We start from the raw sequence: 14,877 nt of genomic DNA, 5'->3' as shown, positions 1-14,877 counted from the left end.
GCTGTCCTACTACTTGTGCTGTAAACGATACCAGAATGTGGTAGAACGGCACCTCCAAGAGGGAATCTCAAACGCCCTATATTCCAACGAGGAGGCTTAGGGCCAGAGAGTTGAGAGAGTAGCCTAAGGTCATACAGCCGGCGAGTGGCAGAACGGGATTCGGATCCCCAGTGGTCTCTCAACACCCATCACTCCCACACTTGATTTCCACTAGTTATCTCTCTCCTCCTTTAACATCTCTGGGAGCTGCTTCACGTTACATTGCATCCCTGAGAGCCCTTGAGCTGGCAAAGATTAAGTACACTCCCCTCCCCCACCAAAAGTCCTGGCCAAGCATTTGAATCCCAGGATGGAAGATTCCTAACCCCTGTAGCCTTCATGGCTCCAAGCCTCAGGTGGGAGGGTGTCAGGACAGGACAGGTGCCCTGGCCTGTAAGGAAGCCTGTGACTTGGGGAGGTAAAGTTGAGTCATCAGTATGAAGAACTCTTTAAGTGCTCTGAGATCCTCGAATGAAATATAGCACACTGTTCCAACCCCAGCTTCTTTGCAGCCGTGTATTATTAATAACAATAAGATGCTGATTTAGGCCAAGGCACAACAATGCATTATTCAAAGGAGTAACTAGTGGTCAAGGCCTGCACTTAATCATCACACATCCCCGATCCTGCCTCCACTCCCCACTCCTGGTGAAGAGGCCCTCCATCTGAGTGCCTCCTTTCTTGGGCTCCTTGCTGTTCTGATGGACGTGATCATTTTCATGGCTGCCCAGGCAGCTCATCAGCTTTGGGATCAAGGTGGGTGGGGAGGGCAGTGGGTTCCAGGCTAATTCCTAGGTAGACACCCTTTAGCCTGGGCTCCCTGCTCAGAGCTGGCAGCTGTCCCTATCCATCCTGAATGGCTTTGACCCTGATGACTTCTGGACCCAGCAGCTCTCTGGGGTCTGCAGGTGATGGCCTCCCTCCCCCTCCCCCTCTTTTGAGGCTGCAGAGGAGCCAAATGCACTTGGCCTCTCTAAGCCAGGAATTGTGGGAGGTGGGGTTGGCTGTGGTGAGGAGAGGGAGTAACCGGGCAGAAAATAATCCCATCACCTCCATTAAATGCAATAATGGACGTGAACCCCTTAGTAAACTATGGAGCACTTTGTAAACTGTTCTGCACTGTGCAGATGTGAGCCATTATTACCGAGGTCGTGCTCTCTGCTGGAAGAGAGTGCAGAGGTCCAGAAGGCGTGGATGAGGCCCTCGTAGCTCGCCAGGCCTCACTCCCTGATGAGGAGCTGGAGTGCTTGTGCATCTCGACATGTCCCTGTCCAATTTCTTGCTGGAATGGCTCCTGGCCCATCGGATAATCCTTCATTCGCTGTTTACTCACTTGGCATCTCCTCTGAATTCTAAACTGTCTGCATCCAGCCGGCCTCTGCGGCCCTTGCCAGCACGCTCTCCCTCACTCACTCGTGCATTATCTGTTTTTAGTACAGTCAAGGTTGAGGAAGCTTACTCGTGCTAAACCCCTATTTTCAGCTACTTGTAACTTTCCAAAACAATTCCCCTCTGGCCTCCTCTTTCGCCAGCCTTGTTCCTGTCCTGGGTGAGGCCTGAGGGGTTGTGGGTGCCTGCACTGCTTTCTGAAGGACACTCACACTCAGAGAGAATGTCCAGAGGGCATGGGGGTAGAGCCAAGGCCCAGCTTTCCTGGGAAATGAGTGTCAGGCTCTCTTCCCTCCTGTTTCTTTTTCCCTTCTTTCTGTCCATCTCACTTTCTTTTTCATCTTGCCGAGAAAGAGCTGCCCTGTTCCCAAGATGGGTGGCGTGGAAAGGGGAGTTTTAGAATGGAGAAAAGACAGAAAATTCTACATGATGGCAAGACCCAGAGCTTTGCCTGGCTGTCTGAGATTTGGGGTTTAGCTCATTGGTTTTCTGTTCCTTTCTCCCCAAGCCTGCCTCTTTCTGGCTTGCTTGTGTGTGTTGGGTTTCGGGAAGGAAGAGAGGCAGGATAGGCACCAAAAATGTCATGTCCCCCCTTCCCATGCCCAAATCGCCCTGGGGTTGTTAGGCTCTGCCCACTTGCAAACGCCCTCCCATCTTCCCCCATTTCCATCTGCTCAACATGTACATAGAGGGGTGCGTCCTATGGAAATCTGTGACTCCAGCTTTCACTGTTTTCTGCCTTGAACATCATCCTGGAGCCACCAAAGGATGGAGGTGGGGGAGGCACTGGGGTGTGCCGCCTAGTGCAGAATCAGGTGGGAGGAGGTGGACTCAGGATGGGAAGGCACCAGCAGACAGAGCCCCACCCACCCCCAACAGCACTCTGCTTTATCTACAGAACAGTGGTTGCACCCTAGTTAGTACCAGAAACAAGGTCCTGGGCAAGTCCTCAGTCCACCCCATTCTCCTCTTCTTCCCATTCCTAGCCTATCCAGCCCCAGGTGCCCAACCCCCAACCTGTTCTGTGACCCTTAGGTGGGCTGAGCTTCTATCTAGTGAAGGTGCTTTACCAAGGCCAGTGCTAGTGGAGGGGGAAAGGAGCTCCAGGAAAGGTGTGTATGTGGCAGAGGGGTCTCTGAAGTGCTTGGAATAACTTGCGCATGGCTCTATTTGGTAAAATTCTTGGGTAAGTGGGAAAATTCTTTTCCCCAGCTGCATTCTATTTTGTGTTCACTTGGATTCTTTCTTCTCTTCCCTCTGTCCTTGGAGTGACTTGTTTCAAGGCACAGCTCCTAGAGTGGAACACGATGAGAGTTGCAGGGTTTGTGGTCTTACAGACCTGAGGTCTATTTCTGCCTTTACCTCTCTTCTGCTCTGAGCCCCTGGGCAAGTATTTAACCCTTCTGAGCCTCAGTTTCCCTCTTTGTAAAATGGGCATAAGAGGATTTACCTTCAGAGGGGTGTTGAGGACTGTGGACATGATTCAATGCTGAGCACACATTAGTTACTATGACCAAAGGTACGTGGAAAGGAGAGCAAGGGCCTGGAATCTGGGGAAGCCCAAAGGAATCTCCAGGAGGGGGAGCAGTCTAGGCTGGGTGGGTTTGGGAGGTACAAGACAGCTCTGGAAGGGCTGGGAACAGACAGCGTGCATGTCACCATCTGAGAGTGTAAGAGCAAGTAAATTCTGGGGGAAAGCCTGTGTGCACAGATTTCCAGCATGTCCAGCAGCCTCTTTATACTGTGACCTGGGCTGCAGGCTGTGGGAGACCTGTGAAATGGGGAAACGGGATATTACCCCATTGGACCTGCTTAGGGCACAGCTCTACCCCCAAGAATAGGGGATTGGACAGTTAATTCAAGTTTGGAGAAGGAGGAGTGCTGTGAGTGCCTGTCACTGGGAAGGGCTTCCTGGAGGAGGTGGGCTTACCTGGGGCCTTGAATAATTTCGTCCATCCGTTTAGCAATTACTTGTCCATCCTCTCCTGTGTGCCAGAACTTGGGCCACAGAGATGAGTGATCTTGGGTCTCAGCCCTCTAGGTGCTCCCAGTGGGGAAGGACAGAGAAAGAGCTCATTGTTAACCCAAAACGATGAATTGTCATAGATCCTGGGGAGGCAGAAAGGATTGTGGGACGGAAAGAAGACCATCTTTGTCTAGGCACATTGAAGGCAGAGAACAGGAGGACAGTCGTTTGTGGCAGAGGGAACAGCTTATGCAAAACCTCACAGATGTGAAAGGGGCTGGCCTCCTCGCAGGAAGGAGGGAAGTTGGGTGTGGCTAGGTTGTGCAGTGTAGCACATTACAGAATTCTGTCACATCCTTCAGCTCGGAGGGAGGCCACTGTAGCATGGTGGGAAAGGACAGGCTCATGTGCCTTTAATTCTCCATGGCTTAGTTTGTTCCCCTGTGAAATGGGGATAATAATGGTCCGAGATTGTAGAGATGGTGCGTGTACACTTGCTGGCACTGGGTCTGCCACATGGTGTGTACTCAATTAATCTTAGCTGTTACTTGATCTTGACAGCACCCCAGCAGGGAAGGTCAGGAGTCATCATCATTTGAAGGTAAAGCACTGAGGCCCAGCATGGGCTTTGCCCTGGGTCACGTAGCTGGCCAGGGGCAGAGCTGGGACTTGAACCCAGGTCATCAACCTCCAAGTTTGCCTTAGAAGGACAGACAGAATTTGAGTAGACAAATGATGGCAAATTCATGTGGAGAAAACTCCAGGCTAGAGGAAGCACATGAATGCCTAGACCTCACGAATGGCAGAGCAGGCTGGGCATCTACTCAAGACCGTGGCCATGGGTGTGCATGCATGTGTGTATATGAGTGTACACAGGGGCGTCTGTGTGGAAGTGAGTCTCCATGGCATGTGCATATGTGTGCATGCCCTGGGTGTCCACGTCTGGGGCCTGTGTATATATACCCGCTCCCCCTCTGGCTCCCCTCTCACTCCCCCCTGGGCAGCTGGTGAGCTTGCCCTCAGAAGTCCATTCCTTCTCCAGCAGCTCCCTGGGGCATCCCAGCAGCCAGCGGCCCTGTTTGATTCTGTTCATCCATAAATCATGGCTTGCTGAGGAGATAAGAAGGAGTTGGGAGTGGGAGCAGAGCCCGCAAGGGAGGAGGTTGGGTCTGCAGTTCACACCTGGGGCCCAGCCTGGCTTCCAGCTGTTGCCCCCCACCCTATGTCCCCATGCCTCAGCCTTTCCCCTTCCATGCCCTAGGTGCACACTGACGCTTGTGCTGGTCAAGCCCTGGCGAGGTCCTGGGCTAGGGGACTGGGGATACACAGAATTGAGTGAGATGTGACCCCTGACCTCTGCTGTCCTATGAGGAAAACTAGAGTATATCCAGTTCAGTGTTTCATTCAATGCTCTTTGAGTCCAGCTCCGTACCCCAGATATCTCTACTACAGGGCACGACGTGGTAATGCTATGGTAATAACTAGCATTCGTTGTCTCTTTATTCTGTGTCAGGTACTGTGCTAAGCACATTGTATGTGCTAATTCCTTTAAACCTCACAATAGTCCTATGAAACCTGTACCATTATTAACCCCTGTTTATAGATGGGGAAATCAAGGTATGCAGAGATTAGGTCACATGACTTGGAAGAATCAGAGCCAGAATTTGAGCCCAGGCAGTCTGGCTCCAGAGCCCTGGCATTTAATTACTGTGCCAGAAAAGAAGGATGCAGGCACAGTTTGAGGGGAACTCAGAGGCAGGTGAAATGAACTGGGCAGGCAGTGGGAACTGGGCAGATTAAGGAAGGCTTCATGGAGGAGGTTTTGTCACCTGGGTCTAGAAAAATCAGGAGTTTGTCAGGCAAAGTTGGGCACGGGGGAAGAATGGAAGAGTCCTGGTGTGTGTGTGTGTGTGTGTGTGTCTGTGTGTGTGTGTGTGTGTGTCTGTGTGTGTAAGAGAGGATCTCAAACTCTGTCACTATAGCCTCTCTCATATCTGGTGTGTGTGTGTGTGTGTGTGTGTGTGTGTGTGTGTGTGTGTGTGTGTGTGTGTGTGTGTGTGTGTGTAAAAGAGAGGATCTCAAACTCTGTCACTATAGCCTCTCCCATATCTTCCCTTCCATCTTGTTTGGGTGCCAAATGAGATAACACGTGCAACATTGAACATTCAACAAATATTTACTGAGCAACTCCTGTGTGTCAGACACCAAGCTTGTCACAGAGAATACTGAGTGAGCCGAGCAGATATAACTCCTGTCTTCATGGACCCTGTACTGTGGTGCACATTAGGTGCTTAGTAAATGGTAGCCTCTATTAATATCTTTATTCCTGGAAGCCTGGGATTCCTCCTCATTGATTGTTTCAGCAAGTATTTATTGAGCACTTACATGCCAGGCCCCATCCTGGGTGCTGGGAATGCAGTGGTGAGCCAGAAAGCAAGCCCTGCCCTCACAGAGCTGACCTGCTAGAGGGGAAGACTGCAGAGGCATCTTGTCCAATGCAGAGGTGGGCCACTTCCCAGGGTCCACAGGCTTCACCCTTAGATCTCCTTGGGGGTGGCATGCTGAGGAGCACAGACTCTGCCTGCAGGACCCAGCAAAGCACACAGTACTCCACTGGATCATTAATCCTGAGCTATGATCAGCTGGCGTGGCTGCCACAGGCCTGGGCAGAGGGGCAGCAGCATGTCTGAGCTCACACCTCTCTCAGGACACCCCTGAGACTGGACCCAGGAGGCCTGGCTCTGCCTAGCTCCTGGCTAACCCTGCCTCCCAGGCCTCCCCATGTCATCTGTCTGCCCTTGTCTGTGTCTCAACCTCTGGGGCCCAGGATATCTCCTCTACCCAAGGCTGAATAGAGCTGCATTATTTTCTTTCCCCAAATGTTAATATGCTGACGATAAGGGGACTTGAAACCATGTATGTCATCTGAGGAAGGGTTAGAAGGGCTGGGCGACTTTGCCTGGAGAAGACTTGAAGGGGACATGAGAACTGTCGGCAAGGATTTGGAGGCCTGTCATGTGGCAGAGACAGCCGGCTTATTCCCTGCAGCTCTGGAGGGCAGGCTTAGCACCACGGGGGGAAAGTTCTAGGGAGACGGATTCGGCATGGTGCAAGACACAGCAGCCCTCCCTGACGATGCCCTTCCATGGAGGGTCTGCCTCCTGCAGAAGCAGCTCCCTGTCTCTGACAGGGCTGCCCAAGAGGGTTTGTGCCTTGTGGGGCCTGACTCTGTGACTTTCAAGGTCCCTTCCAGCCAGAGACACAGTGACTCCATGCCCTGGGAATGGTTCACTCTGGCTGGCAGGCGAGAGCACTCTCACACCCCTTGATGGCAACATCACTTGAGGGCATGCTGGCCGAGGACATCATGTCACTTTTATTCACAACATCAGTGCAATTTGCAATGGAAAGCATTTGTTCCACCCTGCTTTCAAGGGCTGTCCGAGGAATGCCTGGAAGCTGACAGCATCCACCCACATCGTAGGGTACTTTAGGGTCCCTGATCCAGAGGGGTTTGATTTTCTTTAGCAACACATTCCCTTCTCCAAATGGAATTTTCTACAAAAGCCCAAGATGTGAAACAGAGGGAAATGACACTGCTCTGGTGAAGAGGCCTTGGGGGACCATAGCCTTTTCTGTTCAGCATCCACCTCCATAACCCCTGAGAGATTCTGGGGAACCCTAGGGGTTCCAAAGAGCACACGTTGAAAATCACCAACCACCCACTCATATAGTGGGTGTGATGTCAAGGCTAAGAGCACGGACTCTCAGCCAGAATGCCTGGTTAGAACCCTGGCTCTCCACTTACTAACTGAATGACCTTAGTCATGGTATTTGACCACCCTGTGCCTCAGTTTCCCCACCAGTAAAATGGAGACAGTCATAATACTTATCTCGGTTGTTGTCGTGAGGACTAAGTTGGTACTGCATGTACAGCACCTAGAACTCCTGGCTCATCATCTGAGTGAGCAAGGGTCAGCTCTTGCACAGATGAAGGCACTGATGTCCCAGAGGCTGAGTGACTTGCCCAGGGCCATGAGCTGGTCAGTGGCTGGAATCAGGCCTCAGCCTACTTCTTCTAGACTCCAAGCCCAAGCTCCTTCTGCTGTGCCCACAGATGCTTAAGAAGGCTGTTCCCTTGGGTCTCTAGGGACCTTTCAGAGTGTGCCCACTGGCTTTTGGGATTGATAGGCTTCTGTCCATAGGGACTTTCTGGCCTACAGCAGGGAATGAGGAATGGTTTTCAAGAAGGACCTTGTTTGACAAGAGAGGAGGGAGCTAGGGAGCTCCAGGGAGGTGACCCCTTGGAGAATTGCCCCATGGCCAAGAGGTATGTGGGGGAGGGGTGTGTGTGGAGATGGCACCAGGGCAGAAGAACCCACCTGGAGCAGGCCATGACCTCCAACTAGCCTCCTACCATAGCTACCAGATCATGAGCTTGCTAACACGCCTTCTGATCCTGCCCCTCCCTTCCATGGCTCCCGTGGCCTACAGAACAAAACAATAGACATACTCCTTCCCCATCAGGACCTCGTCCTCCTCCCAGCCTGCTCTCTACCTCCACTCCCCAAACCCTTAGTCCAGTGCCTCAAACAATGTGCCCAACGCTTTTCCCACTTCCTTGCTTTTGCTCTTGCCATTTGCTCTGCCCAGAATGTCCTCCCCTCTCCTCGCCTCCATCCTCAGACCACACCAAACACCACCTCCTCAGGGGAGCCTTCCCAGATAGCCGCTTAGTCCAGCAAGGTTAAGCATTCTTCATTTGCGCTCCCATAGCCCTCTGTTTACATCCGAGATAAAACTAACACCAGCAGCCATAATAACAGTACCCACCTATTGAGTGCTAACAACAACCCCATGGGGTGGGTGCAATTATCTTCATTTTATAAAGGAGAAAACAGAGACACTAAGTGATTAAGACACTTGTCCAAGACCCCACAGCTATTAAGAGGCAGAGTTGGTACTCATGCTTGGCTCTTTTTTGGGTCTTCTGGAGTCACCCAGGAGGGGTGTCCTGCTGCTTGCTGGTTCTGGGGCACCTGGCATGCTCGGAAATAATCAGCTGAATTCTCACCTGTGTCCCCCATTCGAGGGTTCCTTGTGGGCAGGGCGTCTTTCCCCTGTGCCTCATAGTAGATTCTTAATAGATAGTCACTGAAGAAAGCTCAGCCTAAGAATGGACTTTACTTTGTTTAAAAGTGGGTTCAACAAAGGAAAGTGGGAGGTCACTGCTTTCCCAGCCCACAGAGCGCTCTTAACTCTTCCAGTGGGGCAGGGGCAGGCTCTGGCAGGGAAAGCTGGGGAAAGCACAGGCCCCTTGCCCAGAGGGCACATGTGCCTATCTCTTCACTGTGGGCCTAACCTTAGGGCCCTGGGGTTATGCACTGCCCCCACCCTCAGAAGCCTGGAGGTTAAAGACCTAAGCCTCCCATTTGGCCTGAGACCTTTGGCAAATGTGTCCCCTCCAGTCCTGCCGAGCTGTGCTCCTCAGCCCCCGGAAGGGAGGCCCAGGCTTGGTGTCTGCAGATTGCCCAGGCCAGAGTTTATGGGTGCTGTGGGCCCTGAGGTTGACAGTGAACTGGGTACAGAGGCTTCCTGGGGCTTGAGGCTGCGGACTTGGTACCAGAGGAGGCTTAGCTGGCCTAGCAGGTTGACAGGTGGGGCCAGGTGAGTGTGGCCTTTTCCCATAGCTAGGAGGCTCAGGAAGGTGGGAAGAGAGAGGTGAGGTCCATGCAGGATTCTAGGAAGAGCAGGTGGTGGACAGGCTGCCCAGGGCACTGGAGTGGTGGTGGGAGGGAGCCCAGAGGGCCCTGAGAGCTAGGGATGATCGCAGGGCTCTTCTCCACGAGGCTCCATGGCCAAGCAAGAGAGACCAGAAGAGGATGGGAGGCAGAAGCTAAGACGGCAGGAACCAGGACCAGCCAGATCATTGTCAGTTCTTAATTACCACGATCACTGGCACCAACAAGCCCACGTAGGCTCCTCTGTAAATAAACAGCGTCTCCTTGATTTTAGGATGCATCCCAGTGCATGCATATTTACCCTGCACGTGTGATCCACACTGCTCTCACTACACTCACTCCCCCACAAGATAATTTTTGGTCAAAGTTTTGCCTTCCTTAATTTGATTTGGGCTAATGTTTATGGCCACCTGTGAGGAAGGCAGGGGAGAAGCTTTAATCTGTGTTTACAGAGGAGAAAACAGTGGTTCTGTGACTTGTCCAAAAATCACATTGCTAGGAAGAGGTGGGATTTGGACAGAAACCCGGGGTTTTCTTCCCAGAGCAGGTCTTGTCTTCTGTGAGGGGCATCCAGGTTCCCACTTCTGAAGTATATGGCCCCTCAGAGCTTGGAATGGAAGTTGCTGGGTAGTCCCTGTGAGCATTTAGGATACTACAAACCTTGTAGAAGGGACTGGGGCCAGTGGGGTGGGAGGCCCAGAGATGAGCTTGGGGATAAGGGATAGAGGGGGCAGGGGGTGCAGAAGCCAGTTAAGTGGGCTTCCAGCCCAAGGAAAGCTGAGCTAAAGGTGCAATGGTCAGAGAGCTCCAGAGATTCCCCTCTGTATTAGCCTGTTTCTGTTGCTTATAACAAAATACCTGGAACTGGGTAATTTATAAGAAAATAAAATTTGTTGCTTATGGTTTCTGAAGCTGGGAAGTCCAAAGTCCGGGGAACACATCTGCTGAAGGTCTTGGTGGTGGTGATAGTGATGGCAGGGTATCACATTGCAAAAATGGTGGAGCAGAGAGAGAGCAAGAGGCCCACTTCCTCCTTCACTCTCCTTTTAAAGCCCTCCAAATCACACCCCTGACCTCCATTATTAATTCATTCACTACAGCATGGTCCTACAATCTATTCACCTCTTCAAGGCACCACCTTTCAATTACCATAATAGGATTTCCCACCCTCAACAGTTACAGTGGAGATTAAGCTTTTAATATATGAAACTTGGGGATGCAATTCAAGCTTCAGTGAGTTTTGGGGGACATAATTCAATCCACTACACCCTCTGACTACTACACATGTGGCTGTTGAATCTTGGCCAAACATTTAAGAGGGTCTGTAAGCGCCCATGAGGCAGATATCCTCAGAGGGACTGTAGGAACTAATAAAAACCCCTGGGTACATTTTGCTGGAGTTGAGGCTCAGAGTATGGGTGGGGGGAGTGCTGGCAGGAAGGTCATGGCAGTGGCTCCTTTAGAGGGACTTGACCTACCCGGTGAAACCTGGCTGAGCTGAGGGGCACTTTTGCCCTTCCCTTTGAGGGGGTCAGGTTTGAAGGATGCACAGATCCCAAGGACTCACACAGGGTCCATGCTGGGAGAGACCAAGAGACACCAACTGGCACAATTCCCCCATTGTACAGATGAGGAAACTGAGGCACGGCGAAGGGAAGGGACTTGCCAAGTCGACCCAGCAAGGCAGAGCTGGGACTAGAATCTGGGTTCAGAGCTCCCAGTGTTGGGGCCAGATGGAAGGGTAGGGTGGTTATTCTGGGGGGCTCTGGGCTTAGGGAATGTGGCTGGCCCTGGCCAATGAGGATCTGACCTATGCGTATCCTCCCCAGGGGCACCCACCCGCGATGTCCTGCTGGTCTCTGCCATCATCACCGTCAGCCTTAGCGTCACTGTCGTCCTCTGCGGCCTCTGCCACTGGTGTCAGCGCAAACTGGTGAGGCTCCTGAGGGCCCCTGGGGGACAGGGCCTGCCCCCCCGCCCCACATTACAGGCTCGTGAGTTCTTTCAAGCGCATGCGCAGATGACCCACCTGCCCACGTAGGCCCCCTTCTGTAGAAATGTTTGCCACAGACGCCCGCACACATGCCCTGCGTCTGCAAGGTTGTTGGCCCCATACATCTGTACTCAGTGTACACCCAGAGCCACACATCTAAGGACGCATTCGGGCACAGTCTGAGCCTCACAGGCACTCGCACGCTCTCAATTACACACACACGCCCCCTCCTCGCAAGGAGCCCCGCAGGGGCACACGCGCAGACTGTGGCTGAGGCCGCCTCCGCCCCCGCCCCCCGCCGCGCCCCTCCCCGCTGGGCGTGGCCGGTCCGGGCCTCCTGGCCAATGAGGAGGCGCCGCCCGCCCCGCCCCGCCCCCAGCCGCCGCACATCCATCCTGGCTCTCCGGGTTTGTACAAGCACAAACGGCGTCTTTTCATTTTTAACGAGGGCTGGGGAATTAACGAGCAGGATTAGGCCATCAATAAGTAACGAGACCGTCAGGACGGACATTCATCACCCGAGGGCGCGGGGGGATCGTGGGGAGGTGCGGAGGAGAGCCGGGCTGAGTCAACCTGCCGGCCCGCCCACAGCCCGCAGCTCCCCGAGGGGACTGCAGGGGCGCCCCCGACGCCGGGCCTTTGCGGGGGTCAGGCGAAGAAGGGTCCCTGGCAGGCACCCGCCATCCCCTGGGGTGAGAATAGTGGAAGTGAGGGCACGGTGCCACATCTGGGAACCCCATTCTCTCCCTGTCCAACCACCGAGGAGCCTCAAGGATAAGGGGTGAGGACTGTGGCCGTGGGCCCTGGATGGGTGGGGGCTTCACATCCCGCTCCTATGAAGGAAGAAAAAGGGCAGAGACCCCTGGGAAAGGGCTTTAGGGTCTTGTGAGGGTCCTATGGGAAAGATCCAAAAGGCCCATAATCCAGCTAGCCTCCTTCAACACTGGCAAACTCAGGAACTGGGAGACGCCTCTCCATCCCCAGGTGTGGAGCTTCAGGCAGCTCCCACCCCCGGGGAGGAGCCATAGAGAAGGCCGGCTCTGCTCCACATGTGAGCATGTGCGAGTGTGTGCGGGACCTGGGCCCACTCCCTGCGTGCAGGTGTGTGGAACCCGGCTGACTGCCCTGCCTTGTTCCTGGGTCTCCTGTGTCTGCATTTGTCTCAGAATTTCAGGAGAGGTGGTGGAGAGGGCTTGGCCACCTGCCTCCGACTGAGCGTCCTCAGAGGCCGTGGGAGTGTCTGAGCGCTCACTGCAACCCTATGTGTCTTGTTGCAGGGCCCAGTAGGCTGTCTGTCTATCTGTATTTGAAGCAAGGGGAGATGATGAATGAGCAGGCACTGCTGGTGACTTTGTGTGTGGGGGGGTGAGGGGGTCTTTGTGCTGAATGTGTGGACTTTGAGGTTGTTGGTGCAGTGCGTGGGTGTGCGTGTGTGTGTGTCTGTTCACCCCTGAGCAGTGGGGTGTAGATCATCTCATGAAATCCTTCTGTGAGCTGATGCTGAGGTCTGTCCTGGCCTCCCCTGCATATGTGCTGCAGTGTGTGTGCACCGCCCTGTGTGCACATGCGTGCATGCGTATTTGTGGTGGGAGGTGCCTTCCAGGGCCAGAGTACAACTGGCTCACCTCCCCACCCCCACTCACCTCCAATCAGGGGCAGAGCCTGGGGACAGGAGTTCAAAGATGATGGCTTTTGTAGCAGGCGGGGGGATTGTCAGCGCAGGAAGTACCTGAAGCAGCCTAAAGATGCAGACCCAGCCTCTTCCCTGGTCCTAGCCCCTCCTCCCAACCCCCAGCCAGGAACCTTCCCAAGGGTCCAGACCATAGTCTGTCCCTCTTGATTTGCTCTTGATAGAATGTTACTTTTTCCAGCCCCCCAAACCCTGTCACTTCCTCCCTGCCACCCCCAATTGGTCCGAGAAGCCAGGGCTCTTTAGCCCAGACTGTCTCCTTGCTCCATGGAAGGGGCTTTAAAATGCCATTCCTCCTCCACGCACAGTTGCTGGGCTCTCCTTGCCCACCTGTCCCCTCAGCAGCAATGACGTGATACCCTGACAGCCCAGATCCCATTTCCAAACATTAATAACTTCCTTAATCTCCAGCTAGCTTTTTCTGGATCAGCCTAGCCATCCCCCACACTGATGAATAGGCTGGTGGTACTGGGCTCCTTTGGAGTCACTTAATGTCTGCTGGTCCCCGCCTGGGTTTCCTATTAACTTGGGTTGTCCCCTTACTCCCCAAATCAAGCCCTGCCCTGGTTCCTATGCCCCATAGTACCCCAGCTCCTGCTGCAGAATAATAGTCGCAGGCAGAGGGGAAGGTTCCCTGAGCCTTGGAAGGAAGAGGGGCAGGCAGAAGCTCCCGAAAGGCCCTCGGTGAAGCAGGGACAGTGACCCCAGCCCTGCCTGGCCTTGGGGAAAGGGCAGCTGAGCAACCTTAGAAGAGGGTGCTGATCAGGGCAAGTTCTCCGGCCAAGACCAGAAAGAGGAGGGAGTGAGGGATGACACTGGGAATGCCATCAGCAGGGCCCACCCTGCCCCATACTGCCTGAGGCTGGAGAATAGTGGGCCCTGGGCTGCATGAGTGAGGGTCCTGTCAAAGAGGGCCCTTGGCCACCATGGAGTGGCTCTGCCTCTGATCTTCCCAGTTGGAATTGGGAATTGTTTGGGCTTTGAACTTCTCAGTAATGATGGCAGAGATCAGAGACAGCCGAGAGAAGGCAGATTTTGTGGAGCCAGAGGGTCCAGAATCTCTGTATTTTAACTCTTAAAGTTCTGGCTTAGAGGCAGCAGCTGGGGGCCCAGACCCTAAGGCGGGTGGTGTGATAGACTATTAATTTCCAGTTAATGATTTTTTGAGAAATGCTGGTACCAGGTTCCACGCTAGGTACTAGAGACCATACAGCCATGCCTTTGTGGGGTTATGTTCTGGGGGTGGGGGCTGAAGTATGTAATCAGAGAAATAATAATACCTGTGAGAAGAGCCTTGAAGGGTGAGGAATCATCCTTCACACCATCACAGAAAGGAGGAAGGACAGGCCAGAGAGGGTAAGGGACGTGGCCAGGGTGGCATGGGGGATGTGTGGTGTTGCTGGGGCCTAGACCCAGCCACCCTGAGATGCAGGGGCACTGGAGGTGGGATGAGCGCCCTTCCCCTGACCCGCACACCTTTCTGGGAGCTCCACAGAAGCTGATCTCCCTAGACAGGAGGCTCCTGTGCCCGAAAAGGGGCTGCAGCTGGCAGGAGCATTGGGAGCACGGCTGTGGCAGCTCTTATTTTGCTTTAGGGAGGATGAAATAATAGATTGTTGTGGCTGTGGTGCTGGTGCACATGACAGATATTGGGGAAGCGTGTACCTGTGTATGTCCCTACTCAGCTGGGCAGGGGCAGGCCAGTGTCCAGTGGGAGAATGGGCTGGGCAGGGGGGCAGCCTCAGTTCCTGCACATCCCCCATCCCCCCACTGCCCACATCAGTCCTGGGCCTGGCCCAGGCCTGTGGCCCATGGGTGCACGTGAGGACACTTGGTGGCAGCCAGGAATGTTAATGGGGCTGGGTTTCGCATGAGCTAAATTTAGAAACCCAAACCGGGAAGGTGAATGGTGCTCACCTTCGCCGAGGCAGCTGTGGCTCTGCCTTGGGCTGGAGGACCTGGGGTGCCCAGTCCCTGCCCTGCTGCCCCTCCCCCTCCTCCTGCTGGTGTGAGCAACTCTGGGGGGCTGTCCAGGGATCCAGGCTCTACCCCGCCCCCT

The 14,877-nt window shown here is 53.9% G+C and overlaps 1 protein-coding gene across 1 annotated transcript in view; it reads left to right on the top strand.

The window, feature by feature from the left end:
* SYT7 (synaptotagmin 7) overlaps nt 1–14,877 on the top strand; it is a 59,353-nt gene that overhangs the window by 13,358 nt on the left and 31,118 nt on the right. Inside the window, exon 2 of the mRNA XM_063095318.1 lies at nt 10,965–11,068. Coding sequence (XP_062951388.1) covers nt 10,965–11,068 — 104 coding nt within the window. The remainder of the gene's footprint in view (nt 1–10,964; nt 11,069–14,877) is intronic.

This window comes from Cynocephalus volans, chromosome 4 (assembly GCF_027409185.1).
Source record: "Cynocephalus volans isolate mCynVol1 chromosome 4, mCynVol1.pri, whole genome shotgun sequence".
NCBI lineage: Eukaryota > Metazoa > Chordata > Mammalia > Dermoptera > Cynocephalidae > Cynocephalus > Cynocephalus volans.
Note: the sequence above shows the minus strand (reverse complement) of the source record. Positions and strands in the feature narration are given on the sequence as shown.